The following is a 15,987-nucleotide window of genomic DNA, read 5'->3' as shown; positions in this document are numbered from 1 at the left end:
TTTTCTCATTAATTAGAAATTCAAGGTCATCCTTAAACCATCTTCCTTATTGCCTCCAACTGTGATAACTGCTTCCGAGGTTGATAATTTATCTTCTGTGTCCACACTAGATTTCTTCACGTAGCATCCATTTTTGTTGTTCTGTTTTGCTACTGACCTTTTATTGCCTAATTTGAGCAGGTTGCCTAAGTAATCAGATTTGCCTGTCATCAGCTTAAAGCAATTAAAGGTTTGGGCAATGCAATAACAAATTGGTTTTGTCAAATATAAAACATGTCTTAATTTTTCTAATCTATCAGTACATTGCTGGGCCTAGATCAGGAAGAAACATTACTTTTGACAGAACCAATCAGTTCAGCAGTTTCTGACTATGTCCCAAAATACCACATGCCACAGACTCAGATTTACCTCCGAATCCCAGCCCTTTGTGCTTTTCTGAGCACAAAGAGGGAGATTACAATTCCAGAGTAAACTGAAAAGTCCTTCTGATTTGCAAACACAGAGGGCCTCACCCAGACTACCCAGCCTCTGGGAGAGGCAGTGCTGGATGCCACTGAGCCTGAGCACCATCTGATAACACAGACACACTGCCCTGGGCTCCTCAGCTGAAAGGGGTGCAACATCAGACACTCGAGTCTAGACATCTAAAACATCAGAAAAATTAAGAAAATTGCCAGCAAATTCACCTTGAGCAAAGCCAAACAAAATGTTCCCTCCTTGAAACAGGAAGGTTATGAGATTTATTTTACAATACAACTATAATCTTACAGCTATTTCTTTCTAATTGTGGTGAGATTTTTTTTCTGTAAAAAGGTTAAACATGGGAATTAAGCGCAATAAAAATTTCCAGAATATGCAGCCCTTAAAGCCCACGCGTACTTCATTGTGATTAAGCTGCAGCTGTTTCATCATGATTTTATCTGTGTAATGCCCCAGTTCCAAGCACTCTTCATCACAGCCTCCAGCCAAGACTGCAAACAAAATTACTGACAACTAATGCAATCTCAACCAAGAGCTAAATGGTGACTGCAGCTAAAGGCAAGCTGACAGATCAGACCCAGTCCAGTGTTTGCACGAATAAACTTACAGCAACTCCTAGAGCCACAAAGGCATTTTTCTTTTTCATGCTACTGCAAAAGATGCAATTCATGATTAAAAAAATAGTTCAGAAAAACAGAATGCATGACAGAATGAAAACTACTTCAAAAATTCTGCCAAGAGTACAGAGGCATAGCTTGTCTATCTTTATTAGCAGAATTTTAAAAAATTAAAAAAATAAGTACATGTTTAAGCTCTGCTTGGATTTAACAAAAGACTGCTACTTTAAAAGGAAAAAAAGGAGTTAAGTAAAGCCATATACTGTATGATCCTTATTGCCAAGTGAATCCTCCCACATATATACAATAGCATTAGCAGCTTTTTCTGCACCAGTTACTTGTTATGACAATTGTTTGTAGCAAACAGCTACTGAGACAGCACCTCCATGCTCTGTAATCTCATCAACAACCTCCCATTACAGTCAGCTACAGCCTGATGCTTTTTTGAGTATCCATCAAGTACCAAGCTATGATTTTTAAGTGGATGCATTAGCACAGATACAAAATTAATCAAAACTTATGACTGCCCATCATGTTTTGCCACAGATACTGGTACTAGAATGAAGAACACACCCCAATCCTGCAAAAGCAGGAATATAGGGCATATTGCAAGGATGCAACATTCTAAAACTGCGGTATGATATATTGTATATATCATACTTTACCCAAGCAGACAGCAGTTAAATGCAACATATGCATAGGCATGATGAATATTCTTTCCAAGAAGGTCATAAACCTGCTGATTTTGTTCAAGCTTTTAAATCTAAAAGCCATAGAAGGTCTTTGCAATCTATCACTCTCTATGCTTCAATGCATAAAAGTTGCCACTAGCAAATTCGTTGTTACTTCTATCTCAACAATTTCTTCAATACCGAACCTATTTCCAATTGCTAATTCCAGCTGCTCTAAAAAAATAAATCAAGAGCCCACATTATAGTAGAGACATAAAAACCCCACAAACTCAAAACCAAAAGGCGCAAACCTGACTGAACAGTAGCAAGAATATGGACTGTTTCTAACACAATAAGGTAAATTACTGTCCTAAGTAAGGCTCAAGGTACTACTGCAGCATACATACAGAGCTCAGAGAAGGGAATGTGAATCACTATTTCCTGAAACCCACTCACGAAACTGGAATGTCTCTATGGCCTGCCTCTCACAGAAGGCAGGCTGCTGTCCCTCAGATCATCATCAACCTTTTTATTTTCTTTGCCTTTGTTTATGTTTTTTGTAAATATTAATCTGTCAGTGAGAAATCCTGACAGTCACTGGCAAGTACAAGGGCAAAACAGTTGCAGAGTTACTGCAATAAAGAATACACCCATTCTGTGGGATGGGGAATTTTACCTATTGAAACATACACAGAGAGATACATAATTTTGCATTTGAGAATGCAAAAAATTCTAAGCTATTAACACCAACATTTTTTCAACACCCATATTTCTGCTGTTTCAGACCACTAATTTTCCTGAACACCATCAGAAAAAAGGTTATTTGTACAACACTGGTCTCAAGCAGTGTATCCATAACATAAGCAGCAATTTCAATTTGTCCGACTGCATTATTTCCTCCCTCTCCACTATTAGCAGCAGTAAAACACAGCTACAAATACATTTTCACCATTCCCACCATGACTATTCCCTTTAAGCTGTTCCCACTATCACACAGACATGCTTCACAGCATACAAGCAGGATGGAGAGATGACAAGTCACATCTAGAGAAGCTCTGTTCAAGGCTGTTTTATGGGATGGGGAAGGTTACCAGTGCTACCAACACAAGTTTCACCACTGGGAATTAGCATAACTTGCATTATAAAGGCAAAAATATACAGTAAATACCCCTTTTTCTAAGTATTCCAAGGTAGCTGAGCAACCCAGACATGCATCACACTTGGAAATTTTGGGATGCATAAGGCACAATTAGCTGTGCATGTAGGTAGCTCAGACGTGACACCAGTCCTATCTGGGGAGATTGGACACATTGTGCAGTTAGCCCAGACTTAGGCCGTTGAGAATCTTCAGCCCCCCTTTCCGCAGCCCAGTGACACAGCCTGTTTGCAGGCCACACACCCCCAAGGGGCTCCAGCCCAGGCTGGTAGCTCTGAGCTAACCCAGCATTCAGGCCCTGTGGTGTCTCTGAACCTGACAGGGCACAGAACCTGGGGGTCAGCAGGGCTTTTCTGTCTGGCTCCAAACACAGCAATGCCCCCATAGGGGACTTTCAGACCTGTGCTGACTCTACCCACAGTGCTGAGCTGCACACAGCTTGGGCCTTCCTACCCACACACACAGGACACTCACCTGCAAACTAGATAAACCCCCCATCCACAGAGGATTTGCTGTACATCAGTGATATTTATTTATGGCTTGTTTATTTCAGGAAGGAAGGAAAAGAGCCACAGCAAATCCAAACAGCCATTACTTCAGCAGTTATTACGCACACAGTTACACTGCAGAAAATTAAATTTACCACGGTACAAAGATGTGTTTCTTAATAAAACGTCAAGTAATCATATGAATTACAATAGAGTATATTCCATGTAGCAGTCCCTTCTCACAGCAATTAGCTATGAAGTATCCTTTAATTGCTCACTTTGAAACATGGCTTCCCCTGCTTTTTTCCAAAGAAGAAAAAGAAAGCAATTAAAATCTTTAATGAGTGCCTGCTGCCTGCCCCCTAATTCATGGGCATTCGAATGTTCAACTTGTGTCTTTTCATAATAGACATAATTGCCAGATCCACTGCAACCCATCTATACAGAACAGCAGCATGTTTTACACAGTGTACTGTAATAATGTAATTGGTGTGATTCAATACTACCATTAAGAGAGAAAAACAAATGCCGTGCGTGTAAGATTGACAACGGCCCTTTGAAATCATGCAATTGATGCCTTTTCTGCTAAGAGCTGGGGAATATTTAGCCTATATCCTTTGGGTCTCCCTTCTGGCTGTTTTGCCTGTACTGCCAATAAAATAAATTAATTCTTCACAATGGCAAGAACCTGTCCAATGCAAGAGGCTACAGACTTTTTGCCTAAGTTACTGATCATGTCTACACAGCACCTGAAGGTTTTCCTCACTAACATATGCAAAGAAAATATTAAGGGTTGACTGCACAGCTGCTGTGAAAATGGCATGTGGGTAGAACAGGGAGGACAAACCATGCCCCAGGAACTCACAAAACTCCTCTCAGAGAGATAGTACAACTCATTCCACTTTAGACCAGAAGCACAGCAAATGAAAACTTATCCCCTTGTGAACCACATGGCATCTGTCTCATTTCTGGTAAGCAACAGACCAGAAGTTACTGGGGTCCAATTCAGATGTCAATTCATCAAAACAGCCCCTTATAATTGCCAATTAAATATGACCACATAGATATATTTTACATGTTTCAGGTGCATTCTAACACCTTGTATTGTAGCAGAACTAATTCTGGAAACATCACTGAAAGCAAGACAGACATACAGCCCTATCCAAAACAGCCAAACAACCCTACATAAAATGAAGACAGAGAAGCAGAAAGTAAGCAAATTTGTTTATGGATATTATCTTGGGTAACAAAGTCATCCATTTGCTAACAGTTATCTGGATTTAGAAAGCTATCTTCCAAGAATTTACATTCGCCTTGCAAGTCTGGAAACAAGACTTACTTGCAAAGCAGAAGAAAAAAAGCTCTCATACGCTGCTCTCTAGCAACTCACATTAGAACCATTCATTTAAGAGGTAATTAGCAGAGGTAGCGTATTTCCCCCTAGAAACATTCTGCAGTCCATCTTTGCAGGTCCCAAACACATAGCTTTGCCTTGCAAACCAGTTAAGAGACAGCCAAATTTGCTACTGTAAATGCACAAGTGTGATTTGGCAGGAACCAACAGAGCAGGCAACCCTGCCCCCAGTTGTCTCTCTCAGCTGCCACAGTCCAACGGCCCTCAGTAAAATAGTCATGATGGTCATCCAGCTGTTGTATCATCACTGGGCTTGGTGCCATTAAAAAAAAAGGGAAAAAGGAAAAACCAGCCTACAAAAGCAACAAGAGATTCTTCTTCACCAACTCCTTTGTTGGACAGCGTTATTTTATAAAACTAGGAACTGAAGAGCTAACAGGTTTTATTTATTTCTGTGTTTAAAAATACACGGGTTTAACATTATTCTGTTAAAGGCGCGCTCTCAGCCATGAGTTTGTTCTCACCAGTAAAAAGAACAGGACAAGTCCCAGTATCTTTCTTCCCCCTCACCATCTGTTTCATGCTCTCAGGCCCTCCAAGGTCAAATCGCCTTTAGGGACTCAAATCAGAGATAAGATGTAGATGACATTTCTAATCTTCATTACACAGGCACAGAATTTATTAGTTTTGGATACAAGGAGCTTTATTTCCAGTATGAATGAATACAGAGCCAAAAAAAATAAACCATGTTACCTGGTTTGTTTGGTGGACCACATCAGCCAAAATCCCCAGTTGTAAGAGCCAACATTGTCAGCACTGAATAAAGGCATTTCGGACTGTATGTTGGACCTCAGACTCAAGAAGGGAAGGTTTCTAAATGCAAACAAAGAACTTTTTCTTTTCTTTTTCAACCTCAAAAGTAAACACAAAAAAGTAATACTAAGTGTTCCATTCCTGGCTCTGAGAAGCTTCTGGCTAACTTTAAGGGTAGTGCAGTCAACTGCACACTCTTGAGAACAGCTATTAAAATAAACAAAACTGCAGCTAAGGGTTAGTCATGCCAAACCTCCTCTGTCTACACCCTGCAGCTCAAAGCACCCAAGTCTCTGATGGCAGAACCAGTCCTGCTCCCTTTGATAGGTGAAGCAGAAAAATCACACTGCATCAAGTGACAATATGTCCTCAGTTCTCCTCACAATCAGTGTCACTGGTTTAGATGGGCTAAATACAGTAAAAGAGAGGACTAGTGGTTTAAAATAGGCAGGGCCATGTTTCTCCAACACGTGATAGGAGCACATCATTCTGCCACAGCCTGAGCTTGTAAAGGCTGTCACCAACTGGCCTTCTTGGTCTGAAGGAGAGCATTTTTGTCCTCTCAGAAACACAGCCCATCATACCAAAACTTAGGCTATACAAAAGGAATGATAGAGTAGCCAGGAGGCCATAAACACCCATAAAAACAGCTTTGACTGTGGCAATCTTCAGGCTGCCCTGATTTGTTTCACTAGATTCCTTCATGAGAACTCTACGGCCAAAGGCTGTGACTAAGTAACAGCTGGCACAGAGAAGGAACATTTGCCAAGCTCAACAACCAGGATTCTTCTCATTGTTTACTGAGATACCTCAGCTTATGAAAATATGTTCCCATTTTTAACACAACATAAAGAACACAGGAGGCAATTTGTGAGATGCCAGGACAAAGCAGGCTACAAGCTTTCACTGAAAGTGTTAATATATCCACAGAAGCATCTGCAGAGCCATGAAAGAGGATACCATGTTATTTGGCCATTTGAAAACCTTTCACATTCTTAGGCTCAAAGGCAGAGTGAAATAGTGAAAGAACTGTTAATTGCCTCTTTCGAATATATTCTCATTTCATCCCACCAGCATATGCACACTGAGTCCCTTGCAATGCAAGGGAAAGGGATAAGTAACCACAAGCCAGAACTCAGAACTGTCCACTATTAAGAGCCAGAGAAGGTTTGGTGAGAAATAGGCTCTGGCTTTCAAGAATCTCAAGGCAATTTCTTGCTTTCTCCTTCACAGGAACAATTCTACTCCCCCATAACATCTTCTTGGAAGTCACACAGATTCTGGCAAAGCAGATGTCAGCTTCACCTTAGGAAGGCAAGTCAAACATAAAACAAAGTGGATTTCAACAGCAAAGGTGTTCCAGGTGTATACTTCTTGAGAAAGTACCACATCTCCTTTTCAGCACATATTTACTTAGAGGTTCTCTGATGATTTATGCTCCTCCTCAGTTCATCTCTACTCTGTGTCCCCTCCACAAGCTGAAATTTTTTTCTGTGTCTCCTTCCCCTAATTCTGTCCCTCTTCAAGGTAATTTTAGAGTGGTAGGAGTTAGGAACAGGTATGCGAAGAAGCTGTTTGGCTTTACAGTCCTGCAAGAAAGGTACAATGGCCTTACTGCTTTTGTCTCGTTAAAAATCAGAGAGAAGTACCACCTTTCTGGTCAGTTTTGCTCTGACAGACAGAAGCATCAGAGAAGCCAATGTAATTGCATATTTCTGTTTCATTTTAAGGGATTCACAATTGTAAATACTGGAAGAACACCTAATCCAGTCAAAATCCAACAACGCCAACTATGTTGCTTACCGGCCTACAGAAACACTTGCCATTGACATTGTCTCCAGGAAGCAAAGTATGTTTTATTCAGTTGTTAATATTGTATCATTAGGGAGAGACCTCAATTACAAATTTGCTTCCAGTTAGCTCATTTCATGAGCTTCCATAAATTGCTTTTTAAAGAAAAAAAATACATAAAACTAAAAACCAAAACTTCAAACAAACAACAAACTTGTACATGAGAAAACTCACTAGCCTACAGCAATGCTGTTAGGGAAACATGTCACGTAAGTTAAACAAAACTTCCCCTTCTAAGGTGCCATAATAAAAATGTACAGCAAAGTATTTATGGATTACAAACATATGTAAAAATTAGATTGCTCCCTCTGTTCCTTCACTTAGGAAGAACATTCATGTGATTCCTAAGTGTATTTCTATACACTTGTCCTGAATTTTCGTTAGAACAAACTCGTGGCAAGGCTGATGCAAGATGAAGGCTCAGATGTTCCATCTCCCCAAAATCAGAAATACAGTTATGTGGCTCCTACAGCGCTCTGCTAAAAGAGCTTCTCTTGTTTGTTTTGTATGTAGCAAATCAAAGTGCCTTGCATCTTCCTCCAGGAAGTTCCTATATATCAAAAGCAGCATTTAAGCATATACCAAGCTTACTTATTCAACCTAGAACTCACCGTAGCATTCCTGTTTCTACCCATACCATTTTCACACTACTCCATCCATAATTTAGTTGCAAGACCAGTTAGTTCAACATTTTACGTGCTATTAGATAGGGATAACTTTTTCCTCCTCAGCAGAACAAGATTGTGGAGTTTGAGGTTCCATATAGATCTCTAACAGCAAGTCCAATCCCAGAAAGGCTGGAGCAGCCCGTTCTGTCACTGCTCCAGACCCCAATCCTCCTGCTGCTTGGAGCAGCCCCAACAAGGCCCACTGACAGGAGTGCTTCTGATTTTAATACAAGTGCACACGATATCCTACAAGCCCTCACTCCTCTAGTCTCCATTTCTAATTATGAAAAGCCCTTCTGACTAAGAAAAACCCTTGAAAACACAAAGCAGATGTGATGAAGAGGTTTAATCTAGAAAGCACTGAAAAGCACATAGCAACACTCAGATGTACATGATTTTGAAGTCAATTTAATATTTTGGGTTGGTTCCACCTCTTCAATTTTTCCCTGAATTTTAAAAGCAGACAATATTAAATTGCCCTCTTCTGAAGGAGTTTGTGGGAAAGGGAAAGAACTTGTGCCAGAAGAACCAGACAAGAAAAACTGAAGGAAGCAAAAACAAAAGTTTCCACAGTATTTTTTTCAATTTGTCTGAAAGTTATTAAAAATTTTCTAAGAAGGTTGTTGATGTTCCAAGGTTTTGAATCTCATTTTGAGGTACAAGTGACCACCCTGTATTTAAAGCAAAATACACACTACTTACATATTTTCAGAAAACATTTCTTCCACATTTTCTGTGCAATTTCATCTTCTCAGAACATGAAAATTACCAAAGGTCACCATGCAATTATTTTTCCTCCAGTTTTCTGCCTGCCTCTTAAATGGATTTTTTAAAGCCACCAACGTTATAAATAGAAGAAATCTAATTATTTCACTGCAGCTTATTATGAATGTTTCTGCGTGTCACAAGATTTCCTGTATCACTGCATCAGAAACTGTCAAAAAACAAACGACTGCAGACGAAAGCATGAAAGCAGAGTACTGCATCCTGCAATTCCAAACAGCAGGTACCACCATCATGCCTGGCTTTAGGCAAGGCCTCTTCTTCTCATTCTTGATCCATAAATCCACACAGATGTTACAAATGGAAATGTCTGTCTACTGACAATGTATCTGGATGTCAGAACCTGCATACAGCTATGGTGAATGCAATCAATGTCTCTTATTGACAATTCCCAAAACTCTTCACTGAAATTCCACTTTAAAAAAAGTAGTTCCACTAATAAAAGAATAGATAGCATTTTCCACTCAGCATCTGAAACTTTGCTCCTGTTTATCTAGGGAAGATTCTGTAAACAAAGCCAACCAGGAGACATGGAAATGCTAGATATCCCTTTGCACTATTAATACCACAAACTCATTTTGGCTTACCATGGATTCACTGATTAGGAGGAGGAGAAGAGCCTCTTCTACATTGTCTTGAGGGCAGTACACACTGAAAGACAGAACACATTTTTCTGAGGAAGATCAAGAGTTATCCTGCCAGCCTCTTTCTCATTTCACAAGAGAAGCAGTAACTTGAAACATCTAATGAATAATTCATTTGCTAGGCAATACTGTCTTTGCAAGTTCACACAATTAAAAGCTCTGCAATATATCTTAGATAAGCTATGCTGAACCCTAAATAGATTATTTCAATTTCGTAGCAAAGACAGCCCTTTGGCTGGACTTGCTTCTTCCTGGGGTGAGGGGGAAACACTCAAAGTTTAATGTTTTATTTTTTTAGCAGACTTTTTAGTGGAGAGTTGAAAACAAGAAGGCACAAAACTACTACATGAATCAGTGACATAATTAGTAGTACTGAAGAGTGTTCAAATACATTCCTTCCTCCTTCCAATGAACTGAAATAAAAATGAACACTTACTTCTCTTCTGAGTACAGCTCAGGCCTCCGACAAAGAAGATTGCTAACATAAGACTGATATTCCTTGTTCATGAACTCAGGAAGTGGATCAGATAAAGGGCTCCAGTAACAGTCTTCACTGAGGGAATGCAGAAGCACTTGAGCTAACTGTTTGGCTGCAGTCTAGAGATCAGTACAGAAAAAGACATAAATCAGTGAAACCTTCTCCAACACAAAAGATTCACTCCTCACCATGTTCCACCTTGGGAAGGAGATGTACCAGTGTGACAGCACCACTCTTCAGAAAGCTGAAGTAGCAAAATCAGCTGCTAAGGTAGACAAAAGGATCAGTTTCTTCCTTCCTGAGAAAAGACCAAACTTCTGCATTTACATGGTCTTGTTGCAATGCTCTAGGAAAAAAGTTATCAAAAAGGCCTGACATCAAGGGATGCTTTGGTGAACAAGGACAACTGATTGCCACATGGACTGCTGAGACAATCTCACAATAGTTACTATATAAGAGTGTGATGACACAACATTGTGTTCTCAGCCTTGCAATTTTGTATGCAAGTCTCAAGACCAGAGGCAACTTTTGTGTTAGCTTTAAAAGATCAACCTTTTATCTGTTAATGTCACTCTCCCTTATAGACTCAGAGTTTCGTCTTGGTACTGCTCCTCTCTTCTTCTTGCAGCAAAGGAGAGAGGAGTGAAGATGCTTAGGAACTTTATAGTGGGACAGCAACATCCCATGCACTTTTTTTACCATCAAGCAGCCAAAGACCCTTCAATAGCTGCTTTCCACTTCATAAGCACAGCTGGCAAGCTGGGCCCAAAAGGAGGCAAGTTAATTCACTTCCCAAAGTATCTTTGGCATTTACCCTTGCCTGATACCCATCAAATCTCTAATTTCTTGCACTGTACATAGATGAACCTGCAAACAAGCTCAGAGACATCACAATGGGTGGTGTCCTCTGTGAATTCTAAGCAGCACACCACTCTATGCTGTAAGTAAATCCTGCACAAAACAGAGGGCAGGCTGAAACTTCAGCCCTTTTGTCCTAATACTTGCAAATAGTATTTTGCAACTTCTCTGACTACTGGATATGCATTCATATACATATGAAATGTACACTTAGAGATGTATTATGAGCCCACCAACAGTAATCGTCTTTTAAATATCAGGACAGTTATGTTATAGATGTCATACCTCAAAGTCTATGGGATCAAATAAACCACACTTAAAGTTCCTATTCCCAATTACATCAAAATAATTTGCTTGATGCAAGACTCCTGATTTTCACCCCCCTCAACACAGATGAATTCACTGAATTAGTCTAAAATGCAACTACAGTACCACCTCTTAAACATCACAAAGGAAGGCTTCATTGATGGCAGTGGGCTGAGTGTACAATAGTGTCTCAAAGAAATGTCACCATGTGCAACTCCCTGGAAACCCCAAGACCTTCCCTGCCCTGTTACAAGTTACAGAAAGCTGTCTGTTTCTAACTAAGCTTTTCTATGCTTTTTATAGCAAGTAACTATGAGCAAAATGGCCTAGGGCCCTGCAACATTAGCCAGTATCATTTTATCATCTCAGTGTGTAATCATTTAGTCAGTTTTACCCTAAGGAGTCAACTCTCCTATATTTTTTTTCCTATAGTCTTAGAGGGGAGGGAAAATAATTTGCCAGCAATACAAATATCTCTACTGGTTCACACAGAAGTAGGAGTACAGTTTGTGGTAAGCCATTCAGAAGGCAAGCAACAAATACTTCTAGTGTCTTTAATTTTAACATACAGTACAGTAGCTGTGTAAATTAGCTTCACTCTTGTTTTGAATAAGACCAAACAAACCAGAAAAGGCCAAGACTCTGATTTATGTTATTACTGCCTTTGGCTAAAAAAAGCATCATTATGCTTGAAGAACACTGTGATCCCACAAATTAGGAGAAAAAAATAATCATGTGTTTTACTTTCATGCTTGAAAAACTTGTTTAATTAAGCACAATTCTCCCTTTGCCCTCTTGATGGCTCTTTAAAAATAAATAAGAAAATGAAAATGCAATTTCTAAATCTCAGGAAAAGCTATTGAATGAACACCTTGAGAGTTCCCCTAAGGGACAAATCCCCCAGGGGTGTTGTACAGCTGTCCCAAGTTGCACAGGGACAGGAGCAATTGAGCCACGTTCTGTCACAGTCTAGGAGCAGCAGATGGTCAGACTCATTTCAGCAAAGTGATAAAACAGGCAAGCACAAAAATTCTGCTGAACTCTGATCTCAGTTTGGAAAAGATGCAACCATTTGAGTGGACAATTATTTAAGTCATCTCTTCTAATTTGCTGGACAAGCTTCCACATGCATCTGTAGTCTCAAAAACACTACACAAACCCATGCCCACCTCCCCTGCCCAAGTTCTCTGGAATGACACAAAACACAAAGCAAAATCAAGTACAAGTTTAGCTGTAAGAGTATCAATGCCTTTAGGGCTGCAAAGTTTTCACTCCCAAGACTGCTGTTCTGCAAGCTGTTGACAGTCGTCACCTCCTAAGTAACTTCAGGACAAGATCTCTCCAAGGGGAGACAGGGAAGAACCCATTAAAGGTCCAAGAAGTTAAACAGGCACAGAAGTATTTCTTTACCTGAGACATTCAGGATAAAAGGATATGAAGATGCAGAATGCCAACACAAAGAAAAAATTAAAACAATTAAAATCACTCTGTACTGTATTGAAGAGGGTTTTTACAGAAAGAACACTGAAAGATGTCAGTCTAAAAAAGCACTGCTTGTTGCAAGAGACAGAAGTACTTAATGCTTTACATGAAAATGCAGAAAGGTGTGCATACACACTGAAACTGAGAAAGAAAGTAAGACAGCTTCACCTGAGCACAGCACTGTCAAACTAATAACATCTCTGTTTCTACTAGGGCTAGAAAATGCACTGAAACCAAGAAAGCAAAACAATCAAACAAAAAAAAAAAACCCAAAAACCACAAACCAAACAAAAGTAACCTACACACCTAGGTCTGAAAGCCTGGAGGTTTCAATTGGGCAGGTCTTTGAATTAAGGCGATCACTTGACATACCACTTCCAAAAGTTAAAAAAAGAAAAAAAAAAAGAAAAAAATAAAGCCATCAATCATGTGAGGACAAATACACTTTTGTGCTACTCATTGGTCAATGAAGAGAATTCCTGCATACCAGACTGTCCCACCCTCCCATTTCCCATTCCCTTACCATTTTGAAGGTCTGAGTAGCTTTTGTTTCTACAGTCCGTAGTATTTCTCGCAGACTCCTCATTCCTTTCACAATATTTCTATGAGGAAGACAGAAAAAAGATAAAAATGAAAAACCCCCAAAATCAGCACACTGGAGACAGAATATTTTTATGATGTGCCAAAGCTCAACAACACACCTGAAGTTCAAGCAACCCCTGAAAAAATCACTGAGTGAGCAGTAGCGAGACAAGTCACTCTGAGGCACAGCCAGGACAATGGCACAGAGCAAGGCAGTGACTGCAGCATTGCCTACTCCAGATGGCTTCCTAAGAGAAGATCACATTCACATTTGATGAACAGAGGGGACATTTGGAAGCCTTTCATAGCTCATATTTATAAAGCAGATGCTGCTCCTTAAAAGCATCCACATCTCTTCTTCATACACACAGATTGTACTTGTTTGAATTATATTGAGCTTACGTGATGCTTTTAAATGACGATTTCTTTTAGGTGGTGCTTAAATGCTTTGTGTCTGATGGTGCAGGCACATGATGAAATTACAGTGGTTTAAACAGTTAATTATCAGGGAGCTAAGTTGCAGTAACCATGTGCAAGCACAGCCTAACCTGCAGTAAAAGGGTTAGACTAAAAAACCCAAATTTAAAAAAAATCATTATTTTGCATACACCATGAGCAATTAAAGCTGACTAGTTGCCAAATGCTATCTTAATTGTGCCTGTGCACTCTGAGAGATGCAGAGAGGAAAGATTAAACACTGTACATATCAGTTAACACACTGGCAGCCTATCAGCTGTTGAAGGCTAAGGACATGGCCCCTCCACTACAGTAACTGCAAAATGGTTCAATGCACATTCATTGCAGGGTCAAAGCTACCCAAAGACATACAAGCTAGCAGAAAAGAAGCAATGTCGGACAAGACAACAAAATAAGCAGTTGTACTGGTACATTAACTGTCACTTCAGCTTATCCAGGAGAATTTTCTGTGCAGACGAAAGCTAAATTTCATTTACAAACAAAGCCATAAAAACCTTTTCTGTCAAACTGATTAAATTTTGAAGGTAAGCCGTACAAACTGCACGTGTGCCTGCTTTCATGCACTGCAAACCTTCTTGCACTCCAGAATCAACAGCAAACATTTCATGACAACAAAAAAAAGAGGCAATTATTTTGGAGGGGCATAGATAAAAATGTCATCCTGTTTACCATGAATACTGGCTACATAAAATGCCACCCTAAAGCTTGTAGTTACCATGACACAGACTGCAAATGCATATGGCCTTACTTCCAAGCAATACTTATCTCAGTTCCAAATTGTGAGGTAATCTGTAGACTGTCTAATCATGGGCAGTGTACAGGCACACAAGAAAGTAAGACAGAGCAAAAAAGCTGAAGACTTGTAGAGAAAAGTCAGACGCTGTCTTTTTTCTTTCCAATTTCTCCCAAGTAAAAAATGTGCTTGGGAGTTTATCAAGAGGAAAAAAGGTCAAGAATGTTTTTTAAAGTTGGACTTAAATACTTCAGCAAGCACTCCAATGACAGGGCCAAGACACCAGGAGCTTTTTTGTGCTTCTAGAATAGAATATACCCACGAAGACGCAGTTCTGGACCTTATACACAAGTAGTGACCAAATCCAACAGACCTGCTTACATGGCATTTACTATCAGATAGAAAAAAATTAATAAATTCCCCCATCAAAACACAATTCAGCTGCCTGACTGCTCTTCCTGATTATGGAAAACTACCAGCATTTTCTGTTCTTCCATGGGCACCTTAGGAGGCTGGACAGAAGAGTTATGGAGTATAACAGTTCTACAGCATTTTCAAAAATGCATTTATTTAGGTCTCTTGTAAGCATAATGATATTTGTCTTAAAAAAGTGCCAATGAATTGCATTAACCAACATCAGGAAGAAGACAAGTGACCACTTGCAAAGCCAATTAATTTCACATTTGGCACATACTTCCAAGAAGAAAAACCTACCAAAGGTGATAAAATGAGACAGTTTTGTTCCTAGAAAACTAAGGCACCATTACAGTTCAACATTTTAGACAAGGCCATAAAACAAGTTAAGCCTCCTGGCAGAAACACCTTGCTCTGGGGTGGGAAGAAGGGGAGAAGAAAAACAAGGAACGGACACACCGAAGTGAATGAAAGACTAAATGGCAAATTGCTGCCCATCTCTCAGTAGTCAGGGCTGGAACCATGCAGCACATGACAAATGCTTAGGAACACCTTTAACAGAAGGCAGGAGTGCAAAACGGGCGGCACAGGAGGAGCACCCAGCACTTACCACCTCCCAGACAGCTGCCCATGTGGTCAGGATCTATCAAAGAGCACCCACTCCATCCCCTGAGCTCTCAACAATACCAGTTCTACAGGACTGAGGATTTGGTTTGGCAGCTTTTGTATTTTGACCTTTATCAAACATGACTGAGCTGTGACAGGAGACACAGCACACCTGCCTGCAAACACAGGAGTTTGTCTTTCCACTCTACTGTTCCAAGCCAGGAGAGCATCTGAGCACATTTCATTTTGAGCATATGAATTGCTCTGCTCATAACAATAATGAACTCACTGTTCCATTAATATATGCCCTTTATATACTAAATGTGCAACTGAAGGGACTTTTTTTTAATTAGGACCTTAAGAAATTAACAAAAAGAAAAGTATGTATTTGGAACAGAAATACATGCTATGTAGGTGACTGGATGAGGATGCAGTCATAAAGCCTCTGGCAATCCATGGTGCAAACACTTGATCTTACTTAGATTAGAAACTAAACAATCTTGAGCCTCTGCAGGAGTTGGATAGA

The 15,987-nt window shown here is 39.9% G+C and overlaps 1 protein-coding gene across 3 annotated transcripts in view; it reads right to left on the bottom strand.

Annotated features, from left to right (window-relative positions):
• The window catches only part of TTC7A (tetratricopeptide repeat domain 7A), a 189,361-nt gene that overhangs the window by 147,054 nt on the left and 26,320 nt on the right, over window positions 1-15,987 (bottom strand). For all 3 annotated transcript variants that reach the window (XM_036379594.1, XM_036379593.1, XM_036379595.2), the window contains 3 exons: window positions 13,173-13,251; window positions 9,962-10,122; window positions 9,469-9,532 (listed from right to left, as the gene is read on the bottom strand). In XM_036379594.1, the coding sequence (XP_036235487.1) occupies window positions 9,469-9,532; window positions 9,962-10,122; window positions 13,173-13,251 (304 nt within the window). The remainder of the gene's footprint in view (window positions 1-9,468; window positions 9,533-9,961; window positions 10,123-13,172; window positions 13,252-15,987) is intronic.

Source organism: Molothrus ater, chromosome 3 (assembly GCF_012460135.2).
Source record: "Molothrus ater isolate BHLD 08-10-18 breed brown headed cowbird chromosome 3, BPBGC_Mater_1.1, whole genome shotgun sequence".
NCBI lineage: Eukaryota > Metazoa > Chordata > Aves > Passeriformes > Icteridae > Molothrus > Molothrus ater.
This window is presented reverse-complemented; position numbering and strand designations above follow the sequence as displayed.